At 41.1% G+C, this 14,363-nt stretch overlaps 1 protein-coding gene across 1 annotated transcript in view; it reads right to left on the bottom strand.

The window, feature by feature from the left end:
• The window catches only part of PDE3A (phosphodiesterase 3A), a 76,678-nt gene that overhangs the window by 28,771 nt on the left and 33,544 nt on the right, over positions 1-14,363 (bottom strand). Inside the window, exons 2-4 of the mRNA XM_082279847.1 lie at positions 5,955-6,215; positions 3,539-3,693; positions 167-282 (exon numbers count right to left, since the gene is read on the bottom strand). Of these exons, the coding sequence (XP_082135973.1) occupies positions 167-282; positions 3,539-3,693; positions 5,955-6,215 (532 nt within the window). The remainder of the gene's footprint in view (positions 1-166; positions 283-3,538; positions 3,694-5,954; positions 6,216-14,363) is intronic.

Genomic DNA, 14,363 nt, shown 5'->3' with positions numbered 1-14,363 from the left:
TATTTTAAGCCACTGTGTTGGGTTTTTTAAAATAAAAGAAATAACTATATTATATTGATGGAAAAATAAGAAAAGCAGCAGGTGGGACAGAGAACAAAAGCAGATGCACCAGCTCATCACAGGGAGCAGTTAAGCAAGGCTGACAGAGCTCAGGATGCCCACTCACCTTGCCGGCTCTGCCTTTTGGCATTCAGGTGGTTGGTAGAGGACACGGCGTAGGAGGTGGAGAAGGACCTGCTCTTTGTGATTGTCATCAGAATGGAGCTGTTCCAGGAGTCAGAGCTGCTAAACCAGAGCACAAACAAACAACATTCAACACGGGAAAAAGCCTCAGTGGCAGATCTTAAGAAGTTAGGAGCTGCAGCAAGAAGTATGTGATACTGAGATAACACAAAATCTGATGAGGAAAATGACATCTAGGGGTTGGCTGAACTGGTGTTTGTGAGGCACTCAGTACTGTGTTCAGCAAAAATATTTACAATGCAGACAGCCTGAAGCTGGACTTCCCTCAATGCTGAGGCCTATTTGCCTTATTTATACAAAGATGCCTTCATTGTATTGTTTTGACAGTACAAAGAGGCTCAAAAGTTGACTTGAAATAAGTTAGACTTATGTTCTCTTTTAACACCTCCTTAAAAGAGCCAGAAGTGACACAAATTCTCAGCAGAACTGGAAATCCAGTCTTCTCTGCTGAATGTGCCACAGCAGATAACACAAAAACCCTTGGGGCACTGGAGGAACTCCTCAGGAGGCTGGGGAGGACTGAAAGCATCCTGCATGGCCATGGTTAGTGGTGTGTCCCTTCATGCCCTAGCCAGAAATTCCTGCTGCATCCCCAAAAAAATCCCACTGACAGACCCTGGAGACATTGGTCCAAGAGAAACATGCTGAAGGAATCAGGGTGCATGTGTCCATGTGTAGGGGGGAACAAATGTTAGTCCCCTACAGCAGCACGGGTTTATGCTTTTAGTCTTTGGGCTGTAATTGTATGCCAGAAGATGCCAAAATCTTCTGTACAGCAAGAAAACTGTATTTATAATCATTTTCCTGAATGACACCCATCAAATGTCAGCTTCTTGCAGGGATGCAACACTGGCTCTTATCAAGCTCTCTGGACAGGTCTGCCAGGCATCTCAGGTTCCACATTCCTCCTCACAGCCTCACATCCAAGTGATGAGGTGACACTCAAGGCAGAAGACAGACTTTTAAAGTAGCATAGCTCCAGCTGAGCTTGAAAAAAATAAACTTGAAAGGGGAAAAAAAAGGATTCTGAAAGAAAAAAGCATGTGACACTGTGTTACCTCTACAAACATTGTTTTGGAATAGTAAGTACTACCTACAAAAATATTTGTTGGTTGTCTTCATGGGCCAAAATTCTTAAAATCTGTGATGAAGTGAGGCAAAGAAAGAATACAGATTTTTTTTAAAAAAATTGTTTGTTTTGGTTTATGGTTTTGCTTTTTTTTTAATTGATAGGAAGAATATAACACACTGGCCCACTGCACAGTAAAATAACCCCCATGAACCAAACCAAACCAAAAATTTCTGAACCGCATTCTTTGATTTCCTGTGGCAGAATCACTCGATATAAAAAGTGGGTGAGGGAAAGAATGCGGGAGCTCTATTATTTTTCCAGTATAATGTCTACCCATTTCAGTGACATGGGGCTGGAAGAATTGGGGATTACTAATCTCAAACTGAGAGTTAAGGGGGCTTTTTTGCAAATATGTGACCACAGAAATCCAGAAGTGACGTCCCACATTGTGAGGAACAAGCTGCATGTTTTGTAACTACAGAATCTGCCACAGGGCAATTCCAGGGTCAGCCTCTCTCCTATCCTTCAACTTATAAAATGTTTCTTTCTTTGTGACCAGTGGAGTGCTTGAATTTGGTACAGGGGAAGTGGCAGATAACCAAGATATATTTTTTTCTCTTCAGTTCAAAATTCTTCTCCTTGAAAGCAGATCTCTCTTGGTCTGCCAAAATTTTTAAAGCTAGACTTATAGGATTCATTTTCCCCCTTTCTGGAATACACATTGTTTCTCCTACTGTAAAAGAAGTAGTGCAAACAGTAGGCTGGGAGGCTTGACAGAGCTATAATTATACAACTGGCGACATTAAACATAGGAAGAATTGATAGCCTGCTTAGCTGGCTCCTCATGCAGAGTTATATAACAACCGCAGGAAAGGCCCAACAATAATATTTAATTGCTCTCCTTCTCCCTCTGATTCCCATCTTGGGACACTTACACACTACGTGAGAGTGGGATCAACAGTATAAATCACATGCACCCCAGGAACCACAGGTCTGTGAGTGAAGAACATTTGCATTTGGTTACAGCTTCCTTATATTTACTTTTACTGAGACAAATGGGACTTCTCACAAAGGGAACTTTGGCAAAGCACGTATTTTTCTTGCATGAGACTTTCAGGGTACTCTGCAGGCTACCTTGAGCACCTCCATGCCCTGTATGAGAGTCTCATCCATTGGAAAGGTTTAGGTATCTGGAGAAAGGCCAACCTTGGAAGAAAGCAGCTCTTTGGGGCTGCATTCACCCAAGCCACCCAACAGCCAACACTGGTGATGCTGGGCCTTCCCAGGTCCTATCTTTTTCTCCACTACCATCACCAAATTTTGAATTTCAGAAAAGCATGTGAGTCTTCCGATGTCACGGCTCTGAATTCTCTTCTTGAATTTGGTGCTTTCATTCTGATCTTCCTTTCCCCAAGGCAAAGCATGTCTCCACATTCTTTCTTCATCCACCAGCTCCAAGATGATAGCCCTTGCTGTGGTGGGGAGGGGACCTGAACTTTATTCTCACAGGGCGGTACCACAACTCGCTGCTCTCCACCCTTCCTTTGAAGGCTCTGCTCCTTTCTGACTAGAACAGAAACGTATTCATGGATCCAGAAAGGAGGAAATCCTGTTGTAATGACATGATGTGTAGCTATTACAACATTTATTACAACCTTAATTAGGCTAAACCTCTGCAAATTCCCCAAACAAGTCAGCTGCTGGCTATAAGCAGCTGAGCAGGCTCAATTCTCTCTCCATTTCATGGGAGGACTGTGTGTTTTATGATACCGGCTTGGGAATCAGACCCCGAGAAGAATGGAAGATGGAGTAGTGCTTTATGAACTGGTTTAATGACAGGACCATATAATTAGGTGAGTTCTTAGAAATGGCTGGGTTAATGGTTACAATTTTTGCTTGGCTGGGCAATAACCACCCCTGTATATCAAGAAAACTTTAACCAGATACCTTGCCTTTTTTCCAATTTTATTGGGCAGTTCTGCATTTCATTAGCATAAATAGATTTTTTAAAATTTATTTTTCTGCCCAATAATATGAATAATTTTGGCATAATCTGACAAAAAATGGGAATGCTGCTTCTTTGGCAAATCAATTTATAGAAACATGAAGTAATTCTAAACCAGTAGTTCACAGCCAGCATTTTTGAATGTTGGACATCATCACACAGAACCAAAGAAATCTGCCCAAAGAGACACATAAAAGTGAGGGGAGGCAATTTGTAACCTGGATGAAGATGATTCATGGGGTTTGATGCTGGCACTGCGATCCCTTCTCACTGGGGCTGGCTCCAGTGTGGGTAATCCTGTGGCTGATGTTGTTGTGGTCCAGGTTGAGGACACTCGTCTCAGGAGTCCTGGAGGCAAACTTCTCCGTAAGCGCTGCGGAGAAATCAGCTCCTTACAGTTTATACAGGCTTACAAAACCTCTACACATGCAGAAATAAAACCATTTCCATTTGCTTAATTCTGTCTGACAACACCCAGTGAGGTACTTTAAATCTGGATTCTCCCAGCTGTTATTCATTTCAAACACAGCCAATGCTTGAAATGCTTGGAGAGTCTGGACCATCCTCCCTATCTCAAGTTTAAAAAAAGATGCATGTCCACAGCCCCATAGCCACAGATGTTCAACACCTGATGTGGCCAAAGGTACTTAAACAAGTTATCAGGGCCACAAAGGTGACTGAAGCATCTGTTATAAAAAGAAAGGCTGAGGGAGTTGGAATTGCTCAGTCTGAAGAAGAGATGGCTCAGGGTAGATCTTACCGGTGTATACAAATACCTAAAGGGAGGGTGTAGAGAAGAAGGCTCTTTCCAGGGGTGCCCAGTGACACGGCAAGAGGCAGTGGAGCAATAACTGAAGTACAAGAAATTTAATTAAAATGTAGGAAAATCTTTTTTACTGTGAGGAGGACTGAACACAGAGAAGTTGCTTGAAGAAGCTGTGAAGTCTACATTCATGAAGATGCTCAAAACCCAACTGGACATCCTCCTGAGCAACCTGATCTAGGCTGAGCCTAGAGAAACTTTCTCCTCGATGAGCTGAGGGATAGGACTGGACTAGACAATCTCCAGATGCACTTTCAACCTCAACTACTCCATGATTTAAACTGTCACGAACCCTCAGAATCAGAGATTCAAGGCAAGAAAGGCTGTAAGAAAAATAATGCAGGGGAGTCCAACTTTTTCCCCTACTATATCTACCCAACCCAAATATTACACACTGAAATAAAACTTTCATGCTCTGGGATACAATGCCTCAAAAAGCTTAGAGAAAGCAACACTGTCTACAGCAGATTTTTCTTGACCACCCTGCCTTTTTCTTTTATCTGACTCTTCCATTTCTCCAATTAATAGGATTCACATGTTTTTTTCAAATTTTTGCTGGCAAATAAAGGATCTTTTTTGGATCCAGATTTGCTGTTGCAGATCCTGTAATTTTGTCAGTTGTTTCTCTTGTGAAGTTCTCATGAAGTGTTTATATTTAAGAACTAAAATAAATAAATCTGCAATGGAGAGCTTCGACTTTGCCAGAGGGTCAAGAAATATGAGATGGAAGACATCTGTGGTTCTGAAGCTCAAAGTTGCAGATAAATATGTTAACACATTATCTCCTTACACGAAATACTCAGTGTCAGATGCTTAAGGTGAAGATCCTAAATCTGCTTTTAGGCACTTAAATAAAGACCTGCAAACTATTTGTTTTATGAACCATAATACATTTAGGTCAGTGAATTCTTCAGTCAGATTAGTTCTCTGTAGCATTAACTCATTTCTTCATCCTTCATTTCTCTTCTCCTCATAAGGTATTATGCAACAGCAAACTGCTATCTGCTCCCTGCGTTTACTCATGTGATAGCAGTGTTCTTTCCCTCAGAGCCTAGAGTGCAGCCATTATAGACATGGTCACTGAAATAAACTGGAAAATGTGCTTAAAAACCTGTGAACATCCATTTCATACATACAGCTGCTAAACAGGCAAATAGGGTGGTAATTATCATCACGCTACACTATAATAAAGAAAGAATCACGAGCATTGCAATTCAGATGCCTGGAAATGCTGGAATGAATACTGGCTGTGCCATTTAAACGGTACAAACATAAAAGCATTTGCCTGTGCACACATACTCTGCCTATATTTAATTTTACAAGGGAGGCTGCAGTACAAAAGCATTTTGGTTTAGTTTCAGAAACGAAATGTAAGCTTTGCAAGATAGCTAATTAGCAACAAATCTACAACTCAAACTACTTCAAATCTGATGTGCTCTTTCCAGGTGTTCACTTACTCAGTGTGGGTGGTTAACACCGGTTATTTCCTGTCTGATCTCTGAGCATTCATTAAGCCATTTTTCAAGGCATGTATATATATATCTGTGGTTCTGTCTTTTTCTTCTCAAGACAACTTCCATGAGCTCACAGTATTTGTCATACTAATGACTGTGATGATATTTTTGTTAGTTTGTGGGGTATACAACAGTTTAGACTTGATCCAAAGCACCTAAAGGTCATCAATAGAGACTTCTTCACTGACTTCTGTAGGTTTCACTCTTCTGGTTAAGGGAAGGAAGAAGAGATGAAGCCCAATGACATCTGAGAGCCCAGTGATGTCCCTTTAGGGAGAGCCAGGCTCCAGCACTCACCTTGGGAATAGCTAGTTTCTCTCCTTTCTCCGGACATTCCTCCGAGTCAGAGCAGGTGTAGTTCTCACTGAAGGACACCAAGGGATTCACCCTTGGCTTGTGGATGGCCTGGAAGGTTAACTGTGTATTGAGCAGGTTGCTCACTGTTCTCAGCGACGTGCACACGTTGGGGGGCAGCGAAGGATCGGCCAGAAGGTCTGTGATGAGCCCGTGTGCTTCTCCCATGACAGCGATATCCACGGTGATACTGGTACCAGAAGACTAAAGAAGAGAGAAATAATACATGTAAGACAACAGAAGTGAACAACCTGCTGAGTACTACCTCAAGCTGTGGTGAACTCTCTTCATAGCTTCTGTTAAAGCGGTTACAGGTGGAAAAATATGAACATAAAATAATTCTTTAAATACAGAGAACAATGCTGAATAGATCAATCAACAGTCTGCAAAGACTTTGTAATTCCATCATATCTGATTTCACAGCTTTCACCATCTGCAGCTGACTTAACCCATCTGAAATGAATTGTTCAGGCTCCCGATGGAGACGTGGTCAATAGCCAGAGCTTATTTGCACAAATAATTTTGGAGACATGGCTTAGGATGGGAGGAGTCTCTCTTGAGAGATACCTGCGTACTAACTACGGAGATATCTAGAACAACTAATGTTCATTGCTTATGCCTGGATGAATGAAATGAATCCCAAGCATATACTGAGATTTTTAAAACATCCCCGTGCAGCTAAACTATAGTATTCTGGTATGGTGGCAACAGCACTCTTCTCCAAGCAATTGCATATTGGGCAGCTGTATCAAAACGGAAATGGAGTAAAAAGTGGATTTTTAAACCTTAAAGTTGTCAAGTCTGTGAATTGACAGCTATATAATACAGTTGCAAAGGACTGGGGATCTTTAAACTCTAATAAACAACAGTGAGATTTGGATGCACACAGAAGTAGAACACTTAAAAAGGCAGGAGGCATATGGAATTTCAGTGCATTTCAGCCTCACTAGCTGGTGCACTAAAACCCACCATGAATTCTGCATGGAATTGCTAATTCAAGGCACTCCAAGAGTGGCCATCTACCCTTTGTTGTGTCTCTGACACATAAGCTCAATCCTGCTGCTACTGTTTGGGACTTAGTAGGTGTACGTGCAGTTTCCCACAGAGACCACTGCAGCAGATTTTGTACTAATTTGCTTTCATATATTTCTTAGAAAAAGCTAAAATACACAGTTTGCTAAATGGGGAAGTTATGTGTGTGAAAAGAGCATATAAGTTACTTGGAGTGGCAGGCAAAGAGCATGGAGAATTGGTCAGACTTAGAAGAAGAGTGATTAAAGCCCCAGCCAGGAATGACTCATCAGTGACAGCGTTCATGGACCTTAAAACACAAAGAACAGAGTAACACAACTCAACACTACTTTGTTCTCAGAAAAGGCTTTACAGGCAATAAAAAAGTATTTCTGAGGAAAGTGATATATTAGTTAAGTATAGCTAAACCTCTTCTGTCTGTCTTTCCAGTTGCATAACGTGGACATCAGGCCCTTGGCAAATAGATGTTTCACTCCACTGATCCCTTTCTCATGTCCTACTTCTTGCTAAGACAGAGGTAGGCTGCAGGACCAGAAGATAGGCTTCCTCACTTACCATCCTCTCCTGCTGCCAGAAAACCAGCCTCCTCCCCCATTTCTCTGCCATGCTATGAAATAGCACAAAACAGAAACTGCTTGATCTACTGGAGTGCTATTTCATGCTACTGAAAAAAATTAATGCCTGAATTTAACTTAATGGCTCTTTCATTGCTTAACATCTCAGGAGCACATGCAGAAGATTCTGGCAGATGCTAAAGAAAATTCTTAAATTAAAGGACAAGGCTTGGGATGGGGGTAATTAATTATCTATCTTAACCTCAGCCATGACAAATGGACCAAGGGGGAGTGAGGCAGAATACATCACTCAAAATGCGACAGAAGCCTCATATTTTCAGCAAAACCGTGTCATCTACAGTTTGAAATTCTATTAAGCCTGGAGCCTGGAGTTGTCGACCGCCAATCAGAGACAGAGATTAATACTTCTATGAAGTAAACAAGTCTGACTCAGCAGGCTATAAGCAGAGATTCTGTACAGCAGTACTAATATTTTGCAAAGCAGCCAGCATTGTTCTCCATGATTAGTACCAAGTGGGGAGAGGGAGAGCCCTTCTCTTCTCAATGGTGGATTTCTGCCACAGGGCCTCCAGCTCCCTGTGTTGTCATGTGTGTTTGTGACCCCTGCCTTAACTCTGAGACCCAGCAGGTTTTTCCCACTCAAATGCCAGGCTGTGGTGAGTTATGCGAGTCATGAAATATGAATGTTTCATCCATCTCAGGGTGAATTTAGAGCACGATCAGACGAGTCTGACTAGGTAAAATTACAGCTATGTAGATTATTATTTTCTAAAAAATATTACAAATTGAATGCATGGGAACATTTTAAAATATGTTACTTTTCGGATTCTCTACTACAAAACAGTGGAGAACTGTGTGTGATTTGCAGACCATTATTCAGAAAGTAAATGATAATGTGGTTCTCTAAAGGGCAAGGAAACCTGGAATTTAGTGCACATCACTTTGATGATGTGAAAGCAAGAGAGTAAACTGGTGAAAATTTTAGATTAATGTAATTGCATATGTGCATATGTATTGTACATATGCACATACATGTGCACACAGATATATATGCACGGAGTCTTTTTTTAGGGTAAAAGTGCATACAAAATCCATGCTCAGTCTTTCTAAGTTGTTTTCTACTAACGTGCATAGCCTCTGCATGAACTGATTTGGATTCTTTCCAAACCACTTTACTCATTGAAGCTCCAAGGCTGGATACTTGGGAATAGTGGCATAAACAACGTTTGCAGTCAACACTAACAAACAACTAATTTAATGAAACAAAACAAAACAACGAAGAGCTAAGCTAAGGTGAATTTAATTTCACAATGGTCAGTGTTCATTTACTCATCTATGCCAATAATTATGAATGCAGTTCCCTCCCATGAATTTTGGATAAGACTGGCTTGCTGTTCACTTTGTGACTTCATTCCAGCCCTGATTTCAGCAATGTCATGCAGTGACTAAAACTGAAACGCTCTAGGGCATGAGAATGAGAAAGCAAGCACGCCAGGAACAAAAGCAAAACTAAACAGGCTCATTTTTAACTAAGGTAAGAAGAAAAATTAATTCCTTACAATGCTGAAAAACAGCTGGTTTAGGCCACGGGGCCATCTGGAATTACTAACTGGGCCCAAATGCACTTGCTGCATGTTTTGAGGGTTTGTTTTATGTACAGAAATTTTAAAAAAACCAACCCAAAACATACTGCTGCATGTGCAGGACCAAACCACAAAAGTAGCATGTCCCAGTATCACACAGATGATTTTTGTCAGGGCAGGAAACAACTGTAAGGAACACTCTTATATTCAATAAGAAAAAAGTATACTGAAAAATTTTAATAATCATTTAGAATTTTTAGGTTTGACTCATCTGTTTTGGAGTCTGCAACATGACTAAAAATGCTTTCAAAGTTTGCATAACCTTCATTGGGCTTTTCTATTACAGTTCACAAAATCCTATTTGTTTTCTTCCGTTAAATTATATTATGCACAAAACTCCTAAGAATAGCTTTTTACTCAGTAGGAGGAAAAAGCAGATAAAACTGTGCAGGAAAAATGAATTTAGGAAAATAGGAATAACAAATTCCTTTAGCCATAAGACCCGATAGATAAATTTCGGTATGAACTATTCCTGTTGGCTCACCTGTGGAGCAGATTTGACATCCGTACACTTAACAGATGCTTTACCACAAAGAAAAGTCTTCCCCCTCCCCATTCATGTTTTGAATATGATTCTCATCCAGCTTAATTAAAAAACACCTCTCTCTCCAACCTAGAAAAAGGGTGATTATTGTGACTACACAAAACCAGTCAAAACTTAAGCAAGAAAAAAACCCCAAACCAATTATCAATTACAAACCACAATTCATTTCATGCAGCATCATGTTAGGAAAAAATAAAATCTTAATTTGCTGTGGTTTGTACAAGGAAAAGCAATGAAGGCAGAGATGTTGGCCTTTCACAATGTTACACTCAAGAACACTCTGTAAGCAAAAGAATGAGGGAGGCTAGGAGGAAAAAGAAAAGAAAAGCAGCATCCAGCGTATCTTCAATCTTCACACAATTACGAGCAACTATAAATCACAATTTGATATGGTTTCCAAGTCACATCATAAATGTTCAGGCCAAGCTGTCTGGAAACAAAATTAAAAGCAAATATAATTCTCCATTATTTTAATGTCCACAGGGCAATTTGAAGGATAAACATCAATTGGCTTCTATGGAAATAATGAATCATTTTAAAGGCGCCACAGACTTAACTACTCCACCTTCCACTGAATGACTAAGGAAAAAAAGCGTGCATGCAATTCTTTCACATTTCACTTTTCTCTGTTTAAAGCTCTAGAACTGGAGTGTTTTTATTTTTATTTCTCTCTTACTTTGTACTAACAGAAGATTTCAGATTTTCTCTTCTCTGGTGAGCAAGCAAGATGTTTATGACAATCTTTTCTCCAGCTTAATGAAGCACAGCATTCCCACTGCTCTCTGGAGGTGAACCAGCCACAGGCTCTGTAAGGCACACTCTTTGGTGGGGCTGAAAATAGCATCTTCCTGTTGTCTCATCACATTGATCAAAGAAAACCTTTCCAAGGCATCTATGTAGTCACCGACTTTGCCACTGAGTCTTTAAAGCACCCAGAGCCACATAACCATAAACCAGACACTGACGCACAAAAGATGAGCCCACAATGAAGGAAACTTAAACCTTGCTTGAGCCATAACGATTTTCATTTTAACCCTGGCTCTAAGATGCTTGAGATGGCACCACTACAGCAAAGCAGACCTACCTGATAACAATTACATTGAACTCTGATCTGCAGAGCAGATAATGTCATGACTGCCCCATGAAGTGTGTCTGTAGCATGAGCACATGCCAGAAAGATGACAGAGTCCAAGGATCACAGAGCAGCCAGAGCAAGTCTTTCAAAGTAGCTCTGCAAACAGAGGATCTAATGAAATGGGTCTCACTAAAGAGTTATACTTTTTGTCCCCTCACTGTATTGCAATGACCCTTTTCCTCAGCAATAGACCTGAGGCCACAGAGTCAGCAAGAGGCAGCCAGGCCTGGGGCTGGTGTGCATGTTGTTGAGCAGCTGGCTCTGTAATCTCACAGTATATTAAACTACCAGTCTTCTACTACCAAGCAAGGCCACTGATTTGGACCTTCCTCTGGTATCCCACCATTGGCTAACATAAAATTTCTAGGAAGGTGACCATCTCTGAAACTTCCTCCCATCTGCCACATTTGTTTGGAACTGTCACAGAGGAGCATGACCATGTAAGACTACTTTCTTTAGAAAACCAGGATGACAACACCACCATCCTTTAAGAAAGAGACACTGGTTTGGGAAGGAAATACTTTTTCCCCCTACTTATAAAACCTGTGGAATGTATCACTGTCTATAGCACACTTTGTCTGGGGAGGCAGCTGCCATCCCCACATCCTGCATCTCTACCTTAGGTGACACCACTCACAAAGCTCATAGTTACAGCTGACTAACTTTCTTCCATTACAGGATCTTTCAGTTCATGACAGCTTTGTCAGCCAAAGAGCTCAGACTGAAACATATACTGCCAGGTATTTGTCTGGGGTGAATTATTTCAGTGTTTGAGAAAAATTGCTCAGACATTTACAAGAAGACTGTTGGAGACTTTTATCCACGCTAAAAACTCTTCGTAAACTGATACCACTTAATCTGCAGCAGGCACTGAAGGTGCAGGAAGGCCTTTTGATTTCCCTGCCTTCATAGGTCCAGATTTGGTTGTGAAGTCCCTGGGAGAAACGAAATCAAAGCCAGCCCTGCATGACCTCTGTGAGTTATCAGAAACCCACCATCAAAGTGCCCTAAGTGTGCTCACCTCCACACACTGCACACGTGTCCTCGTGCACTGTGCACAGCATTCCAAGGGGCAAAGGATCACATTTAAGAAACAGAGAACACATTTGAGTTCTATGCAGTTTTGGTGTCATCTGTAACTTTCAAGGGAGGCAATCAGTTCTTTCAGGTTACCTAACAGGCTTTTCCAGATTTGTTACACACACCGAAAGGAAATGTCCTTGTGGTCACTAGCAACCAAGCAATAATAAAAACAGATGCAGAAATAATCTCAAGGAGTGGGAGGATTGGATTTGTTAAGATTCAAGACCTACAGACCAGGAAATTCTGAACCCATGTGGATGCAAGTACTGGACACAACCCAATGCAACATAATTAAATCCCTGTCATTTATATCTGACAGAAGGGACCTCAAATGAACTAACTCCACTGGTACTGACATAAAGCAGTACTTAATTTTCCACCTTCCCTCCTGCCCCAGTAGAGCACAGCTGGAAAACCCTGGAAGGCATAGGGAAAAGGGGCAGAGGGTTGTCCCCAGAGAGTGTGCTGGGTGGCACAGCATGGCAAGGGACAAGCTGCAACCAGCCATATATGTGCTCTGCCTTGGGCTTCCTGGGAAATCTCAGCTCAAGTGAAGACACTCAGACAGTTGGGATGACCATCTGCATAAGGCACGCCATGAGGAGGATCCAGGGAAAGCAGCTCCTGGAAGGAGGAGAGAGCACGAGCTGAACTTCCTGGCTAAGAGCCGCTGGTCACAGCTTGCAAACCTTGTGGAAACTCTGACGCTGATGTTTGATGTTCTCAGCAGAGCCTTGGGGACTCAGTCACCCAATTCCAAGGGACTTTCCATGCTATTTGGCTGCCTAAAAACATTAAACTATCACGACTATCCAGCCCAAAGAACTACTTGATGATGTAGAGTAGATCACAGAGTCAGTCACAGTCAGGGTAGATTATTTAAAATGTAGACACCACTACAAATAAACTAGGAACTTTAAAAATTATTGCTTTTAATTAAAGCACAGCAGATGGGAAAAATTAAATTCTAAATGGGGCTGAAATCTGCTTTGCATAACACAGACTGAGGAAAACAATTCTGTACTTCAGAGGCTGTCCTCAATTGTCTTACATTATTGTTCTCCAATTTGTACATCAGATGGTCACAAATTGGTAGCTTGAAGCTGATAGTTTGTGTTCATACGAAGAAAACAGTGACAACTGTCTTCAGCCTCAACTTGAGCTGCAGTACCACAAGCTGGGACCTAGCAGGAGTGGGATGCTGGGTGCACACACAGTGGAGGATAAACCATCTATTTATACCTGGTGATCTTAACCATTTGAGTTTACAGCTCCAACATCCCAACTGTCTGCTTAGCATGGAAAGCTATTTTAATTCTACAGTGAACTAAAACAGAGCAGCCAAATATACAGCATGAGTTTAAAAAAAAATCCACTGAAAGCAATAATCACCATTCTGCCTTCTGTGTACTAACTAATCCTCCCACATTTTCAACTTGACAGTCTCAGTTACACCAGAGCAAAGCCAAAGGAGTCACACACTGCCATATTTTCTCCCTTTCAAAGTATTTCAGGCTCTTTTGGGATGCAGCTTGAGAAGAGACATCACAATTAGCAGCAAACTTCAGAAATATGTATGAAAATAACCCCAGCTAAAGATTCACATCCACCTCAGCCCTTCACTAAGAACTGTTGAACAGTATTAAGAAGAGCATTACCAAATATCATTAAAAACGTAATGCAAATAAATGTAGCCTCTAAATGAAGATAAAAGATTGGGGGGTTGGAGTGAAGAGTTGCTACACAGGGTGTCAAATGTATTTTCAATTACTAAAAAGGAATTGCCACAGGAGAATAAACTGAAAAAAAAGAAAATTTGGTAAGGTTTTAACAATGAGTGTTAAAAACCAGAATAAGAAAAAATTAGAAACCAGGAAGTAATCATCAGTGAAGCTGTAGATAAAGAGCCTTTAATGTTCAGTCTGTTCTTACTGGAGTTAGGACAGGGATTTGGAAATGACAGCAAGAGCCAGATGTATATGTCGGACCATGTTTTCCATATGCTGCAGCAACAGAGCAGAAAGATCCTATGAAATTCTCCAGTGACCATGAACACTAATGGTATTTAGTGGCCCATTTTTAAGGATGGGCTTTCCCTGAAGCCAAACGCAGACAGAGATATTCTCCACCTTTTGAAAAGGATAAATCCTCTGCACATCAAACTCCAGCAAGAGCTTCACAACAAACTGGTCGAATTTTAAATTTTTTTTCTTCTCCATCAGACCTTGTGGTTTGCATTATTTCAGTTCTCCTGATTTTAAGCACTCGCACTAATACCAGTTAATAGCCACTGAGTGCTACAGATGCCTCCTCCTCTTTCTCATGACTTTATGTCACTAA

This window comes from Coloeus monedula (genome assembly GCF_965178545.1).
Source record: "Coloeus monedula genome assembly, chromosome: 4".
Taxonomy (NCBI): domain Eukaryota; kingdom Metazoa; phylum Chordata; class Aves; order Passeriformes; family Corvidae; genus Coloeus; species Coloeus monedula.
This window is presented reverse-complemented; position numbering and strand designations above follow the sequence as displayed.